Source organism: Rhipicephalus microplus, chromosome 2, assembly GCF_043290135.1.
Source record: "Rhipicephalus microplus isolate Deutch F79 chromosome 2, USDA_Rmic, whole genome shotgun sequence".
NCBI lineage: Eukaryota > Metazoa > Arthropoda > Arachnida > Ixodida > Ixodidae > Rhipicephalus > Rhipicephalus microplus.
This window is the reverse complement of record NC_134701.1, coordinates 292,709,158-292,724,575: the sequence shown is the minus strand read 5'-3', so window position 1 is coordinate 292,724,575 and position 15,418 is coordinate 292,709,158. Positions and strand designations below refer to the sequence as shown.

Genomic DNA, 15,418 nt, shown 5'->3' with positions numbered 1-15,418 from the left:
TTTTTTCAAAATGGCAATTTCGGCACATTTGCCTAGTTGAAAGGAAGTTCTGTTCTATTCGCTCTATCAGCATGATTCTTTTTTTGCCAGAAAGATAAATGCATGCAGTATGCAATATGCCTATTTTAAAGGCAATATACACATCCAAAAATGTTTCTCATTGGGATTTAAATGGGTTATCATTGATCTTCTGTAACTCTTGTTGAAATTGGCCCAGCAAATTGATTTTGTAGCATATTGCACTCCCTAAACATCCTACATTGTTCCTATACTGCAGTCGCCCCGCCGTGGTGGTCTAGTGGCTAAGGTACTCGGCTGCTGACCCGCAGGTCGCGGGTTTGAATCCCGGCTGCGGTGGCTGCATTTCCTATGGAGGCGGAAATGTTGTAGGCCCATGGGCTCAGATTTGGGTGCACGTTAAAGAACCCCAGGTGGTCAAAATTTCCGAAGCCCTCCACTACGGCGTCTCTCATAATCATATGGTGGTTTTGGGACGTTAAACCCCACATATCAATCAATCCTATACTGCAGTCACTGTTTTGGTGCTTCCTTCTTAGATGCTAATTCGGCTTCAAACGAAGGACCCAAGTTATACATTGGTTATGGAGTCTTGGAAACTACTTGACCTATCAAAAGAGTAGTTTCATTTTGAGAATCTGCACATATAAATACACGAACTGTGGAAGTTATATTCAGATCTATACATAAAGTTGCTTATCAAGTGCAGCCTCCCTCCCTCTTAAAAAAAAATTTTTTTAATTTAGGAGAAGCTAAAGCTTCGCCTTGTGAAGTTGAACGCGATAGTGATATCCTGTTCCTAGTGCACACTTCAAACACTTAGTGCATGAAACTTTTTTAAACTTGCTATGCACCCACTACGCGGCCTTGGGGGAATAAGTACAGCAGCGTGTGTGTTTTTTGTAGTGGGTGACTGGCTTTAAACCATGAAGGCATTATGATAATTGCATGTTCTGACATCTGCTGGCAGTGGGCACTTGTACCATGCATTATTACTGCAATCACAGAGAGGTACGCTGTTCTAGCGTTTGGTTGTTCATGGGCACTCGTCTCAAAAGGTTCTGTAAAAGTCCTTGGGCATGCCTTGACTCGCGACAGCCTTAGTGAAAACTGTAGAGCTTCCGTGGTTTCTGTAGAAGGCAGAAAATCGCTGCTGTCAGGTGCGTAGCAGTAAAATAGGTACAAGCATGCATCTAGCCTGGTGTTCAGCAGAACAAATGGAAGTAAAAATCTTGTTAGTTTGGGTTTAACGGGATTGGAAAAACTGTCTGAATTAACTGAATGCCGAATTGTCGAAAGTATCAAAAAAACAACAAATTTATATTACGTCAAAGTGCTTTCATTTTTGTGGTGTATATGTAAATTCGGTGATTATCTGGCATAACAGCAGTGCAAAAAGCCGCAGTTTTTATCATTTGTGACTTTGTTCACTGAGTAAACACGGCTCAATCGACCCTCGTTTCTTAATCTGAAACGTGCCCTGCTTCATTACGTACTACCAACGCAATTGTGGGTGGTGACCACATACTTCTGAAAGGCAGCAGTCATATATCTGTCCACGAAAGCCCTTTTTATTTCTTATCATGGCACTTTTGCGGCTCTTCACAGCCAGCGTCCTCTGAGAGTGATCAGAGTTTTATTTATTTATTTATTTATTTATTCGTTACATCTAGCTTGCTTTGCAAGCCATAAGCAGGAGCGGGTTGCACAAAAGGTACATGTTTCACAAAAGAGACAGAAGAAACGAACTGTATACACCTTGAGCAAAAAAAAAAAGAAAAAAATCTTGGGATTTGTTTTGAACAGCATTCACGGCATGTGAAACATCGACAGCAATATAATAAAAAAAAACACTGAATATTGCAGGGGAAAGTGGGCAAGAAAATAAATGGATCACGCAAAGAAAAAAAAAGATGTCGCTTTAAAAGAAGCAGTAGTAATGACAGACAAATGACAAGAAGGAAAAAAAGTGACAAGAATGGCAATTGAGCACTTGATTGCACAGTGGTCATCTCAATAACGAAAAGAATATTATATTCATTGCTTTTTTTTCTATTGTATCGTACACTGTCTGTTCTCTTTTGGTAGTTTGGGAAACACCTTGAACCATAGCTTAGCAAGAGCGTTGACAAACGATGATATGGTGGGGCTCCGCAGTACATATTCAGGCAAAGCATTTCATTTTTGGATTTCACAAGGAAAAAAAGACTGTTTGGAGAAGTTGGTTCGGCAGGAATATTCAGTTAGTTTGAGCGAGTGAGAGGAACGTGTAGGACGTCTGCTACGCGGTTTAATGCTCAAGGCCCTGTCTACTTTGACGTGTCGCGGTGAATTAGCTATAGAATTTTAAGTCTCTCTCGATAGCGTCGTATCTCTAGAATTTCAAGCTTCGCGTCCTCTAATAAAACAGAAACGGATGTGTGACGACGGTAGGAATGAAAATGAATCTGACGGATTTTCGTTGTATTGTAGCGAAACGTCGGGGTTGTTCAAGTTAGGCGCATCGGACGACCAGGGAGACGAATAAGTGTGGTTGAAACTCCGCGGAGGCAATCGATGAGAAGTCAACATGATGAATTCGGGGAGCACTCATTGGGGGTTTATTTAGCTAACACAACTTCAAGTTACAAAATGCACTGGGTTACAAAGACAAAACATAGAAAATGGTGGCATACCCCTCGGCCCGCATAGCTGGTCTCCGGTGGCGAGATCCGCCGTTGACCCCGACTCCGCTCCCTTTTCAAGTTCAAACATCCTCTTTTTAACCCTTGGTCGAACAAAGAGTCTTCACAAAAACCAATCACATGTTGGGACTCGCAGCATCACAACCAATCACAGAAACACTTTCATAAAAGGCACTACATTTGTAAAAACCTCCTTACCAAAATGAAACACGCAAAGGGAAAGGTCCTCCGCACGTGACACTCTCTCCCATACCAGGCCGTGCTGCTTCCTTCGGCCGACTACCGTCGGCGGCCGTTCCCACGCTCGGGCCCCGTAAGTTCTTTCATTAACTGTTGCTTTCTAGAAGCGTCCTTAAGAGCGATGGGTACACCATTGCTTACCAGGTGTACATGCGACAGCGAGGCGTCCTGACATCCTAACAACAGCGCGAGAGAATATGGTCGTTTACCTGCCGCCACTATCTCTCGGTCAGGCTAAGTGGTCGCGTCCCCATGTCATTCTCAATGACACGCGTGCCTGCCGACAATGGCTTAAACTCAGACGGTGGCGCCGGACCTGCCTCTTGCTAGACGCTTTTCCTAGTAAGCTTTCCCCTTCTAATCCCGAACGGGGCGACCTTGACTGCTCGGTTTGTGAGCCGTAAAATGCAGCGTGTAGGCGCCTGTCCCAGGCTGGAAAACACGATTTATCCCACATTCCATTAAAGTCGAAAGCCGAAGCTCTGTAATGGCCAGAGAAACAAACCCAAAGGTAGAAGAGTACAAAGAAAGACTTAAAAAAGAAGCAGGAGTTGGTTTTGCACAAATTTCCTGAGAAGATACTGGAGCTGGAAACCTTTCTCTCGCGACACCTCCCCCCTACGAAAAAGAGTGCCCCACTCGTTTTATCTGCAAAACACGACAATAAATAGACTAATTATACAAAAAGGTTTTGCATTCAACAAGTGTGTGAGATGTTTTAAAAAAATTACATAAAACAACAGATGAAAAACAAAACAAAATCATTGGACACAGAAATATATGGGTTCACTCATCGGTACTGCAATACAATTCAGTGTCCGTTTCGTAAGCACTGACATTCTGTTGTGCGTTGTTATTACTTGAAAATGTCTTCCAGTCCGAGTAAAGTTCAGTGTCCGTGTCGTAGCTTTCGCACTGCTGTACTGGAACACTGTTCTGTGTCCCGTGCACACAATGTTGCAAACGGAGTTCCTGACCCACTCGCGAACCGCACTCGCGCACATCACCATTGGAGCCGCACTCGCGCACAACACTTTGATGCAATCCGTGGTCATCTCTCCTTGCACTGCACTCGCGCACAACACCACCGAGATCGCGCACCTCATGATTATCATCAGACTCATCGTCCGCGTCGTCGGCATCGGAGCCCAATCGAACGTGGCAGGGCTTTAAACGCGCCACATTCACAACGTCACGTTTTTTCCCAGTTTGGTCTACCACCTCCCAGTTGTTCTCGGCTACCTGGCGCACAAGACGGAAAGGTCCGTGGTATTTGTGAAGAAGCTTTGTCGTCTTCCCTTTCGCCCGGGAGGGAGTCCACAAGTACACCAAGTCGCCCTGATGATAAACAACACTTCGTCGCCTAGCATCATAGCTGCGCTTGTTCTTCTCCTGCTGACGCTTCTCCCATTCATTTACTATTTTTCGAGCCTGCCGCAGCCTGCGGTCCACTTTCATTGCATCCAGGGTGTAGTCGAATCCGCATTGCGCGCCCGACCCTACATCCACCGGTAGTGTCGGTTCATGTCCGTGAAGAAGAAAGAAGGGAGTGAATCCAGTCGTCTCGTGGGTGGAAGAATTGTATGCAAATAGAACGTACGGTAGGAATTCATCCCAGTTGCGGTGGTGTGAGGAAACTTACATGCTGAGCATGTCAGCCAACGTGCGGTTAAAACGCTCGCGCAAGCCGTTGGCCTGTGGGTGGTATGCTGTTGTGGTGGCATGCTCGCTACCCACGAGCCGGAATATTTCTTCGGTCAAGTTGGCGACAAAGTGCTGCCCACGATCGCTTATTACTTTCTCCGGGGCACCATGACGTAGGACGATTTGTTCGACGAAAGCTCTGGCTGCTTCTGCGGCAGTGGCCGCTGGACACGCGACAGCCTCGACCCATTTCGTATGGTAGTCGGTAATCACGACGATGTAGCGGTTCCCTGCTTTGAATTTAGTGAAAGGCCCAATGAAGTTCATGCCCACCTGCTGAAAAGGTCGACCTGCAGGTGGGATCGGTTGGAGGAAACCGACCGGCCTCCCCGGTGGTTGCTTTCGTGTCTGGCAGTCGGGGCAGGAGAGAACGTACTTGCTTACGTACGAGAACATCTTCGGCCAGAAATATCGGCAACGAACTTTCTCCCATGTGCGCTTGACACCTAAGTGGCCTGCCGTGGTGGCGTCATGGCAGTACCTTAAAATCTCAGATCTCAAGCACTTGGGGACAACGAGCGCAGCACGATCCTCCTGAAACCCTTTCGCCCTTCGATACAGTACACCGTCGATCAACCGAAAGCTCCGTGCCGTTCTTTTAGTTTTCCTGACAACGGGCGCATCCGGGTGCTCGAGGTGCTGCATAATTTCTTTCATCCATGGGTCTGTCCTCTGCTTTTTTCCAACATCCACCTGATCCAGAACCAGCAACGGTAAGGGGTTTTCTTCGCTTACAGGCGCGGGATCATGAGGAAGGCGGGAAAGCGTGTCAGCATTTCCATTCTTGAGGCCAGGGCGGTGTCGCAACGTTATGTCGAATTCCTGAAGCAACAGGGACCATCGCATAAGACGACCGTTCGGATTCCTTACTTTCATTAGCCAAGCCAGGCTGGCTTGGTCAGTCACGACCGTGAACTTAGAACCCAAGACGTATGGCCGAAACTGTCCGCAGGCGTACACAACGGCGAGGCATTCTTTCTCGGTGGTACTGTAGTTCATCTCAGCCTTGTTGAGGTGGCGGCTGGCATAGGCGACGACTCTCTCTTGAGTTCCAATTTTCTGTACAAGCACGGTGCCAATGCCGTAATCACAGGCATCAGTGTGCACCTCTATTGGCTTTCCCGGCTCAAACTGACGCAGAATTGGGGCTGTGATCAGCTTCTCTTTGAGGGTTTGCATGGCCACTTCGCATGCCGCATCCCAGACGAAAGGAACATCCTTTTTGGTTAAGTTGGTCAGAGGTCGAGAAATGCGAGAGAAATCTTTGATGAACCGCCGATAGTAGTTACAGATTCCGAGAAAGCTCTGTACACCTTTCTTGTTTCGTGGCTTTGGGAATTTTTCGATCGCTGCTACTTTGTCTGGGTCCGGCCGGATGCTTTCACCTGTGAGAATGTGTCCAAGATATTTGATCTCCTGGCGAGCGAAGCTGCATTTCTCGGACTTCAGTCGTAAGTTTGCCACGTCCAAAGCCGAAAACACACTTTCCAAATCTTGCAAATGAGTTGCCATAGTCTTCGAGAAAATAACGATGTCGTCCAAGTAGGCCAAACAAACTCTCCAGAGAAGACCACTGAGGACTTTTTTAATCATTCTCTGGAATGTGGCAGGGGCGTTGCACAGGCCGAAAGGGACAACATTGAATTCGTACAGGCCGGGTCCACAGGCAAATGCGGTCTTTTGCTTATCTTCCTCCTTGATGCCCACTTGCCAGTAGCCTGATGTTAGATCAAGTGTGGTGAAGTATTTTGACCCCTGTAGCACGTCGAGAATGTCATCAATTCGTGGCAGTGGGTGCACATCTTTTTTAGTGACCTCATTGACTCTGCGGAAATCGACGCAGAAACGCCAAGTCCCATTTGGCTTCTTCACGAGGACGACAGGTGATGACCAAGGACTGTGAGACTCTCTAATTATCCCATCGCGCAGCATTTCTTCTACTTGTTGCTCAATCTGTTGTCTTTCAAAAGGGGAATGACGATATGGGTGCTGATGAATTGGTCGAGAATCACCTGTGTCGATCACATGTTCAGCGACATGAGTCTGCCGGATGGGGTTGTCACTGCTCGTAAATAGATGGCGGTATTTCTCAATGAGCGACAACAGTTCATCCCGCTCAGATGGCTGTAGGTGATCCCCAGTCTCTATGTCAAACTCTTGAGGCACTTGATCGTTCTCGGGGGCCGTGATTGCCAGCTGTGCGTCATGAATAGATGAAGCCCATCCAAGCTTTGTTCCGCTGAGCAGGTTTACTGGCGACATGGTAGGATTAGCTATGCGAATGAGGCCTCTCCCATGCACGATCCTCGTTATTGTGCGTGCAACCTGAAGTCCGTTTTTGAGCGTGCTGTTCGGTTCGACGAGGTGAATTCCGTCCCTTGCGACCTTTACTTCAATAGCGACTTCTGTGCGAGGTTCAATGCGAATTTGCTCGTGGCACCGCACTGCAAGTACATCATTATGTTCGAGGGCACTTGAGTCTATACGTAGCAGGAAAATTTCACCGTTTAGTTGCAGCTCTTTTTTGGGGAAGTCAATGAGAAGCTGGGCTGCTCGACAAAAAGGAAGACCACCGAGTAGCTCGTACGGGCAATCCTTGACCACTAAAAACGTCTCGTGAACTTTGGTGGTGCCAAATTCAAGTTTTATTTCAGCTTCGCCATTGGGGGTCAGCAAGCCTCCGCCAATTCCTCGGATGAACATGTCTTTTCTCGATTTGAATGAAGCACCTATTTTGTTAGCTAATTCTTCTGAGATGACATTTACGACCGAGCCGGTGTCAATTACAAGTTTTGTTTCTGTACCGTTGGCTCGTGTGGGGACTGTGAGAAGCTGACCTTCCGACAATGTGCCGATGGGGCGGCCGTGCTGGCCCCCTAGGCCCGGCCGTTCTCGTTTCCCGAAGGATTAGGCTGTACATTCTGATTGCCTTGGAGCTCCGCCTGATCGTTCCTGCCATCTCGGAATCGCTGCCAGCACTGTTGTGCTATGTGACCTATGCGGCGGCAAATCTGGCATCGGGGATGCCCGTCGTTGGCACGGGAAGTTCTCCGAGGCCACGGCATTGGGGGGCGACGCACCTCGTCTTCGATGCTTTTTAGCCGGTCAGACAGCACGGCGATCGTGTCCGCAATCGCTTTTAGGTCTCTTTCGCTGTCAGCAGCCTCCCGTGGGCAACGCAATTCGGCCGCGGCGCAAGTGGCGACACACGTAGGAGGAGAGTACCCTGTCGCTGCGGCGGGTGCGAACCCTACGGGATGCGCGATGTTTTGCATCCACGACTGTAATCCGGTGGAATACTGGATGCCAATCGGTTGTGGCGCCGACGCACGGCTCATCAAAGCTGCCAGATTTATGCGTTGCAAAATTTGGAGGAATGCAGTGCAGCTCTCCGGGTTTGCGATTATCATCTTCTCCAGAATATCCGGACGTAAACCGCGTATAAGGTGCCGCAACCGATCATCTTCCGTCATAGACGGGTTCAGTCTTGCACACAGCTGTACGACGTCATAGTAGTACTGCTCGGGGGTTTCGGACGGCAATTGAGTGCGGTTTTGTAGCCTCAAATAGGCGATCTCGACTGAGTGGCGACTTGTAAAGGACGTTTTTAGTAGCGTCGCCCATTCTTCCCATGTATTAGGGGCACCGGTTAGAATTTGAGTATTGTGCCACTTTTTCGCATCTCCGTCTAAGGCCAGATATAGAAATTTCACCTTCGTGGCTTGGTCCCAATTATTGAGCGATGCTACATGTTCGTAGCAAAGTAACTCGGAAATAGATTCCTCTGGCGCACCTCTAAAGACTGGTGGTCCGATGAATGGTTTAGCTTGGGGGGTAGACATAGCAGAGAAGAAGGCATGGGGTTCCGTCATAGCGGAGCAGTCAGAGGTAGGTTCCTTATATTTGTTGTTGACACGGGGCATAATTTCAGAGCGGGACTATCGTTACCGAGCAACCTCCACCACTTTGTAGCGAAACGTCGGGGTTGTTCAAGTTAGGCGCATCGGACGACCAGGGAGACGAATAAGTGTGGTTGAAACTCCGCGGAGGCAATCGATGAGAAGTCAACACGATGAATTCGGGGAGCACTCATTGGGGGTTTATTTAGCTAACACAACTTCAAGTTACAAAATGCACTGGGTTACAAAGACAAAACATAGAAAATGGTGGCATACCCCTCGGCCCGCATAGCTGGTCTCCGGTGGCGAGATCCGCCGTTGACCCCGACTCCGCTCCCTTTTCAAGTTCAAACATCCTCTTTTTAACCCTTGGTCGAACAAAGAGTCTTCACAAAAACCAATCACATGTTGGGACTCGCAGCATCACAACCAATCACAGAAACACTTTCATAAAAGGCACTACATTTGTAAAAACCTCCTTACCAAAATGAAACACGCAAAGGGAAAGGTCCTCCGCACGTGACACTCTCTCCCATACCAGGCCGTGCTGCTTCCTTCGGCCGACTACCGTCGGCGGCCGTTCCCACGCTCGGGCCCCGTAAGTTCTTTCATTAACTGTTGCTTTCTAGAAGCGGCCTTAAGAGCGATGGGTACACCATTGCTTACCAGGTGTACATGCGACAGCGAGGCGTCCCGACATCCTAACAACAGCGCGAGAGAATATGGTCGTTTACCTGCCGCCACTATGTCTCGGTCAGGCTAAGTGGTCGCGTCCCCATGTCATTCTCAATGACACGCGTGCCTGCCGACAATGGCTTAAACTCAGACGGTGGCGCCGGACCTGCCTCTTGCTAGACGCTTTTCCTAGTAAGCTTTCCCCTTCTAATCCCGAACGGGGCGACCTTGACTGCTCGGTTTGTGAGCCGTAAAATGCAGCGTGTAGGCGCCTGTCCCAGGCTGGAAAACACGATTTATCCCACATTCCATTAAAGTCGAAAGCCGAAGCTCTGTAATGGCCAGAGAAACAAACCCAAAGGTAGAAGAGTACAAAGAAAGACTTAAAAAAGAAGCAGGAGTTGGTTTTGCACAAATTTCCTGAGAAGATACTGGAGCTGGAAACCTTTCTCTCGCGACAGTATGTTCTCGATTTCACTTGTTGATTGGGTGTAAGGGCCCCAGGACAGGTTGAGTTAAACAGGTTGTGGCCAAATATGACTGAATTAACAATGATTTGATGCCATTCAGCAATGCCTGCGATGGCCAGGACCAAACACATAGGGATGAACAGATTTTCCAAACTAGTGGTGTGGAATTAACGAATTTTTCAAGTTAGTGAGTGTAAAACTAACCAGCTTCTACTGTAGTAGCCTGGGAGGGCTTTTACTCTGTGGCAGCATCGGACTGCTGGACCTAAAATAAAATTATTTTTATTATTAGCATGTTGTTATATGGCAGCATCCTCATTAAAGTGCCTCATTGCCGTCAAAGAACCTATTGAATGAAACATTATGTGCAGTTGTTTCACTTTCTTCCGTAATCAATAAATAAGCTTCCGTGCCTAGAAAGGTAGCCCTTTTCTTTTAATTCAATTTTGAAGTGTGCTTGAAATGCATCGGCAGTCTCTAATGCAACCAGCCCTGCTTTATGCCATAAGTTGTGTAGGTCTATATATGGGCACAGGACTTAAGTCCTGTCCAGTAGCTGAAAATTTTGATTGATTGTGTGTTTTTTTTTAATAAATATGAGTGCTGCGAGTTGCTTAATTGTAAGTTAACAAAGCATGCATCTAAAATATTTTTTCTATTTCTATAAACTGTGCCAGGCCTGCATGCTTATAATTTTTTTTTAATTATGCCTGCTGCTCTTCGTCAATGGTGTCTTCTTTATTTCCAGTGCCACACCGGAATACAAAAGACCAAAATACTAGAGTTTGGCTGCATCACTGCACACAACAAGAGAATCCATGTCCTTTCTGTGTAAAGTCCATGTTTTAGCCCTCATGGTATCTGCTCCTTACCATTTGCAAAGGGTTCTGGCACACATCTGAACCGAAAGTGCAACCCATGCTCACCACACATGTTGACGCAAATTGACACAAGTTTTCTCACTGTGCTTGTTCAAGAGCCCATGTCACAGGCGTATCAGTGTTCTTTATTTCCAGTGCCACACTGGGACACAAAAGACCAGAAGCTTGGCTGCATCTCTGCATGCAACAATTAAAAGCATCCATATTGCCTTATGAACCTTCCTGTGTAAAGTCATGTTTTAGCCTACATGGCATATGCTATATATTATTTGGGAACGCTTATCATCACACATGCTAATGCAGCTTTAACAAGGTACTACTGGTTTGAGAGTCCACGTCACAGCAAAATGCAAGAACTTTTGCATGCTTAGATTTAAGTACAATCGAATCAATAATTCGAACACGCTTAATTCGAACTTCCGTTAAATTAGAACTCACGGTGAGGTCCCGTCAAAGCTATGTGTATTCTTATGGGCGAAAACGCCCAGTAATTCGAACATACTGTGCTCGTAAAATGTTCTCAGCACCCTGCCCAATCCCGCAGCGGCACCTGTGACACCTCAACGCTGCGTGCGAAGGAAATGAAAAGGAAAGGAAAGGCTGTGGTGGGATGTTTGCTCTCTCTCAAATGCCGATCTGCAACACGCCCGTGTCACGCTTCTCTCTTTTCCGTCCCTGCCACGTGAAGATCCTTCTCCTTCCAATTCTGCGTGCATAGAGAGAGAGGAAAAAAAAAGAAAGAAAGCTGTCGCTGGGTTGAATGAATGTGTGGTTGAAGGAAAGGAAAAAGGCACTATCTTCTGCAGCCCTTGCCCCTTGCAGGAGCATGGCCCTGCACCTTAAGAGGGGGGGGGGGGGTTCTCATGCGCTAGTGCCATGCTTCCCCCTTTCCCGTCCCTGCCATGCAACCCTTCTCCTTTTAACGACGCGTGCGAAGAGAGCAAAAAAAAAAAAAGGCTGCCATGGAGTGTTGATTTTCTATCAAATTCCAATCTGCTTCTCTCCGTGTGGAGACACTGCTCCTTTCTCGTCACGTGCTGGCCATGCTGCGGCTGCGTGACGGAGAGGCTCGGCTACGCAGGCGTCGCTTTCGTCGTCTTTAGAAAGTGTCGGCGCTGGACATTTCCGCGCGCAACTTCTCTTGCCAGGAGAATGCTGAAGTTGAAGTATAAGTGCTTTGCAAGCTGCGTGCGAAAGACTCTGCAAGGCAAACGTGTGTAGATGCACATCACCGATTACTTCAATTAATAACGGATGTCCTGTGATTTGTGAATAAATGTGTCTTCCGAAACTCCCCCTCATGTGTTAGCTCAATGCACATGCACCACTGCATGGAGAGTCCTCCACTTATTTAGCTTTCATTAATTTGAATTCCTTTTAATTCATATAAATTTTTGGGCCTTTTCGAGTTCGAATTATCGATATTCGACTGAACATGTTCACAGGGGCATATTCCAGTTTGGTGACTGTATCAGTCGGACCACGTTCAAGGAAATTAACACTCATATCAGGACAGTAGTGAATGAACGCTTGTGTTTATTGTCATTAGTCTTTTATAGCAAAGCGAGGGGAAGGGGTTTAGTAAAAGAAAGGCACGTGTTGTTCAACCAACATAGGTGGCTTGCACTCTTGGGCCTATACGATATAGTCATGCTCATTATTTTATGCGCCTCCAGCCCTTGTGATCTTAATCATCACTGTGTGTAATTAATATTATACCCATTACTAAGTGCACTCCACATGCTTCATCACAACATGCTGTTATTGTTAACATGCTGTTAGTTGAGCTATAAAAAATTATTTATGTACAGTGTTACTCAGCACTGTTTTTTTTCAGTTTCTGAACTGGCCAGAGGAGCTATTGGCGGGGAGATCGGGCTATAGGTGGCAGCACCGTTCCCACGAAAGTGTGGATAGGCGGTCAGCAGTGCATGTACAATACACACAGGGGCGCTTCGTTGCGTGCTGCCTAAGCCGATTGTTGGCAGATAAAATGCGACTACAGTTTACTGTTAATATCTACACTCATCTCTACTGCATCGGTGCACAACGCCTATGCAACGTTAACATTACCAGCGAGTAAAGAGCATTCTGCTTTTCATAGGGATGCTCACCCAGGGCGAGTCTCTTGAGGTTTTCGTGCTAAATAACGCTTTTGCTGTATTGTTTTTACGTGGCTAGCTTGTGTTCTGCCTGTTACGCACTGCTGTAGCGTGACTGAACTACTTATTTACATCTTTGTCATCTGCATACTACAAAAAACTGAGAAAGATTGTAGAAAGCCCGCATATCTGTGTGATTAGTTCAGTACCCCCGTTCGCACCTTATACGCTTATGTTTTTTCTTTCTTTCATTTTGTTCACCATGAAATGTGGACAGTCGATAAGTTTTAGTCAGGAAAGCTTAGTGGCTGACAGCGTTTTGTGCTACACTGCGTTTACCATGTGTACGCACATGTTCTTCCACCAGTAAGAATATAAGTAAAATTTATGTAACAGTTCAGCAGAAAGATTACATCGATGGATTACATGTATGACTGTGCTACAACAAAGGTCTGGTTAATGGTACAAGCATGTTTTTTTTTTTTTCCAGACAAAAAATGACTACCGCCTTCCATCAGTCACTAACAGTGCCACATAAACGCTGAAGACAATGTAACAAAGATGAAATTTTCAGTGAAGTCATGTGACATCATATATATAAGGCATGACGTGTGAATTAATTCTCAACGTCTAAGCTTTTTAGAGCGTTCTTAAATCAAAGCACACGGTTGCGCACGGTATTTCTGTTTTAAGTACAGTTTAAGTAACGATGGCTCACAGTTTGTGATAGTAATATTTCTATGTAGTGGTACTATGGCCAAATAAACACACCTAAGACTCCACGCACGATCGATAAACTACATTGTTGTAGTTGTACACCTACCAGAAGCGTGCAAGTTCATGGCCTAGAGCCTGTCTTTTTTTTGTTTTTTTACAACTGAGTTGCTATAAAACATTGCATTCACTCACAATTTAATAGCCCTCATGTTTGGGAGGATGCCAAGAGCATTTTGCAATGTGCTTGAAACAGAAAGAGGCACCCACTCTGAAATTATTCTGGTAAATAGAGGGTACGACGACAATAAACAGCACTCCGGAAAGTTGCACTTGCCGATCTTATTACAATGAGTTAGCAGCTGAGCAAGACCAAATGCTTTCGTATGTCGTTTCTTGGCATACGTAGAAACAGTTACACTCGCGTTGACATGACCAGACAAACCACACTTTGCGAACGTGCAGGACGTACGCGCATACAGAAACACTACAGGCCCAGCAGACGATGCACGAAGCTATCTACACTTTGCCTCTTCAGCCAGTTGCCGCCAGACGGCAACTCTGTTTGATCTCGCGGCCAATTCTCAATGTGTCAACCTTGTGGACGTGTACACTGCTGTGGAGCACATTCAGTTTGTCGAAAAAGCTGTGGGCTGGAATGTCATGGCACCCTTGATCTCGTTGATACACTGAACCCACCAATTCCTAGTTTAAAGGAGCCCTGAAATACTTTTTTGAGTAACCATGGAAATAATTCTCTGGAAAGGCGTATTGCTTCACAAATTCAATGCCACAAAAATTTCAAAAATCTTTCCAGTATGAGTGGAGTGACAAAGATTTGTCACACGCCGCAGTCGCAGTCTCTCTTCTCTCCTCCCGACAAAAGTGCTGGAAGCTAAGCAGGAAGGGATGGGAGGGGCAAACAAAAACGTCAAGTGCGCTTCGTGACCTTGAGCACTTTTTACTTTTTTTTTTTTCTTCGAATACGTGGCTTTTTCAGTGCGATCTCGCGGGCACGCGTGGACAAGTGACGGCCTTCCACGGTGATCTCTGTAATGACCGAGCGCGCCATGTTCAAATCAGTCAATGGCTGATAGGTGGGCTTACTATGAGTGATTTTTGGGCTTATTGCATGATTTGTTGAGAGAAGAGAAAGCAATTTTTAGTTGACTTTGATAATTTATTGTGAATTCCAGGCAGTGTGCTGTGCTGTAATATTTGGCTTGCGTGCTGTCGGGAGCCTGTACTACGGATCGACAGCATTTCCTGACCATGCTCAAAAAGTGTTGCTGGGCCCCTTTAAAGACAAAGAAAGTGGATTAAATATGCAGTAACAGGTCTCCAAGATGGTAGGCTGGTGACCTTCAAAAGTCAAATTTTTTGCGTGAGATCGATATCTTTATTTTTGTCTTCTCTGCACGGCCGAACGTTCAAAAATATGTAGCAACAAAAATGATCCTCCTATTATCATTAGTTTGCGATTTACGGCTAGATTTCTATACCCCGTGCTCGTGTACTGAAACCGAAACCCCTACCACTTTGAAAGGAAGTGTTTTTTGCCTATATTAATAATATTCAAAATACTTCGTGAATTTTACATTGAATGTTACATAAGAGGATGTTATATATAAGTTTGTGCTTCTAATTGTATTTAAATCTCTAAAAACGGTGACAAAGGCGACACAAGATGCTCGTGGAATGTTTGTTGTTTACCTTGGTCTGTCAGGCATCGTTCTGTATTTCTTTCACGTGTAAACGTTGCAACGTGTGTTCTTAGGCCACCTGGACCATATTGAGACCAGCATGGCTGAGTGTAAAACTCGGAAGACTAGGAATTGCAAGTTTGGTGGAAATCGCTACACGACAAGGCTGCCTCCTGACACGGGCGCAAGTGTTTCGGTGACCGCGAGGAAGCTTGCGGATGTTACAAAAACGTACGAGGCTCCGCTGGAGAATTCTTCGCACCAAGGGAACAGGCTTGTGGACATTGACATTCTTTTTTCGGTGTTTTTATCACCGACATGCTCTGGG

The 15,418-nt window shown here is 46.3% G+C and overlaps 1 protein-coding gene across 2 annotated transcripts in view; it reads left to right on the top strand.

The window, feature by feature from the left end:
• Window positions 1-13,455, top strand: part of beag (IC cytokine homolog beag) — a 72,617-nt gene extending 59,162 nt beyond the window's left edge. Inside the window, exon 17 of one of the 2 annotated variants that reach the window (XM_075882259.1) lies at window positions 13,164-13,455. In XM_075882259.1, coding sequence (XP_075738374.1) covers window positions 13,164-13,218 — 55 coding nt within the window. In that variant the 3' untranslated portion in view covers window positions 13,219-13,455. Of the gene's footprint in view, window positions 1-10,438; window positions 10,789-13,163 lie in introns of those variants that run through there. The other variant, XM_075882260.1, reaches the window with a different exon arrangement.
• Window positions 13,456-15,418: the final 1,963 nt, after the last annotated feature.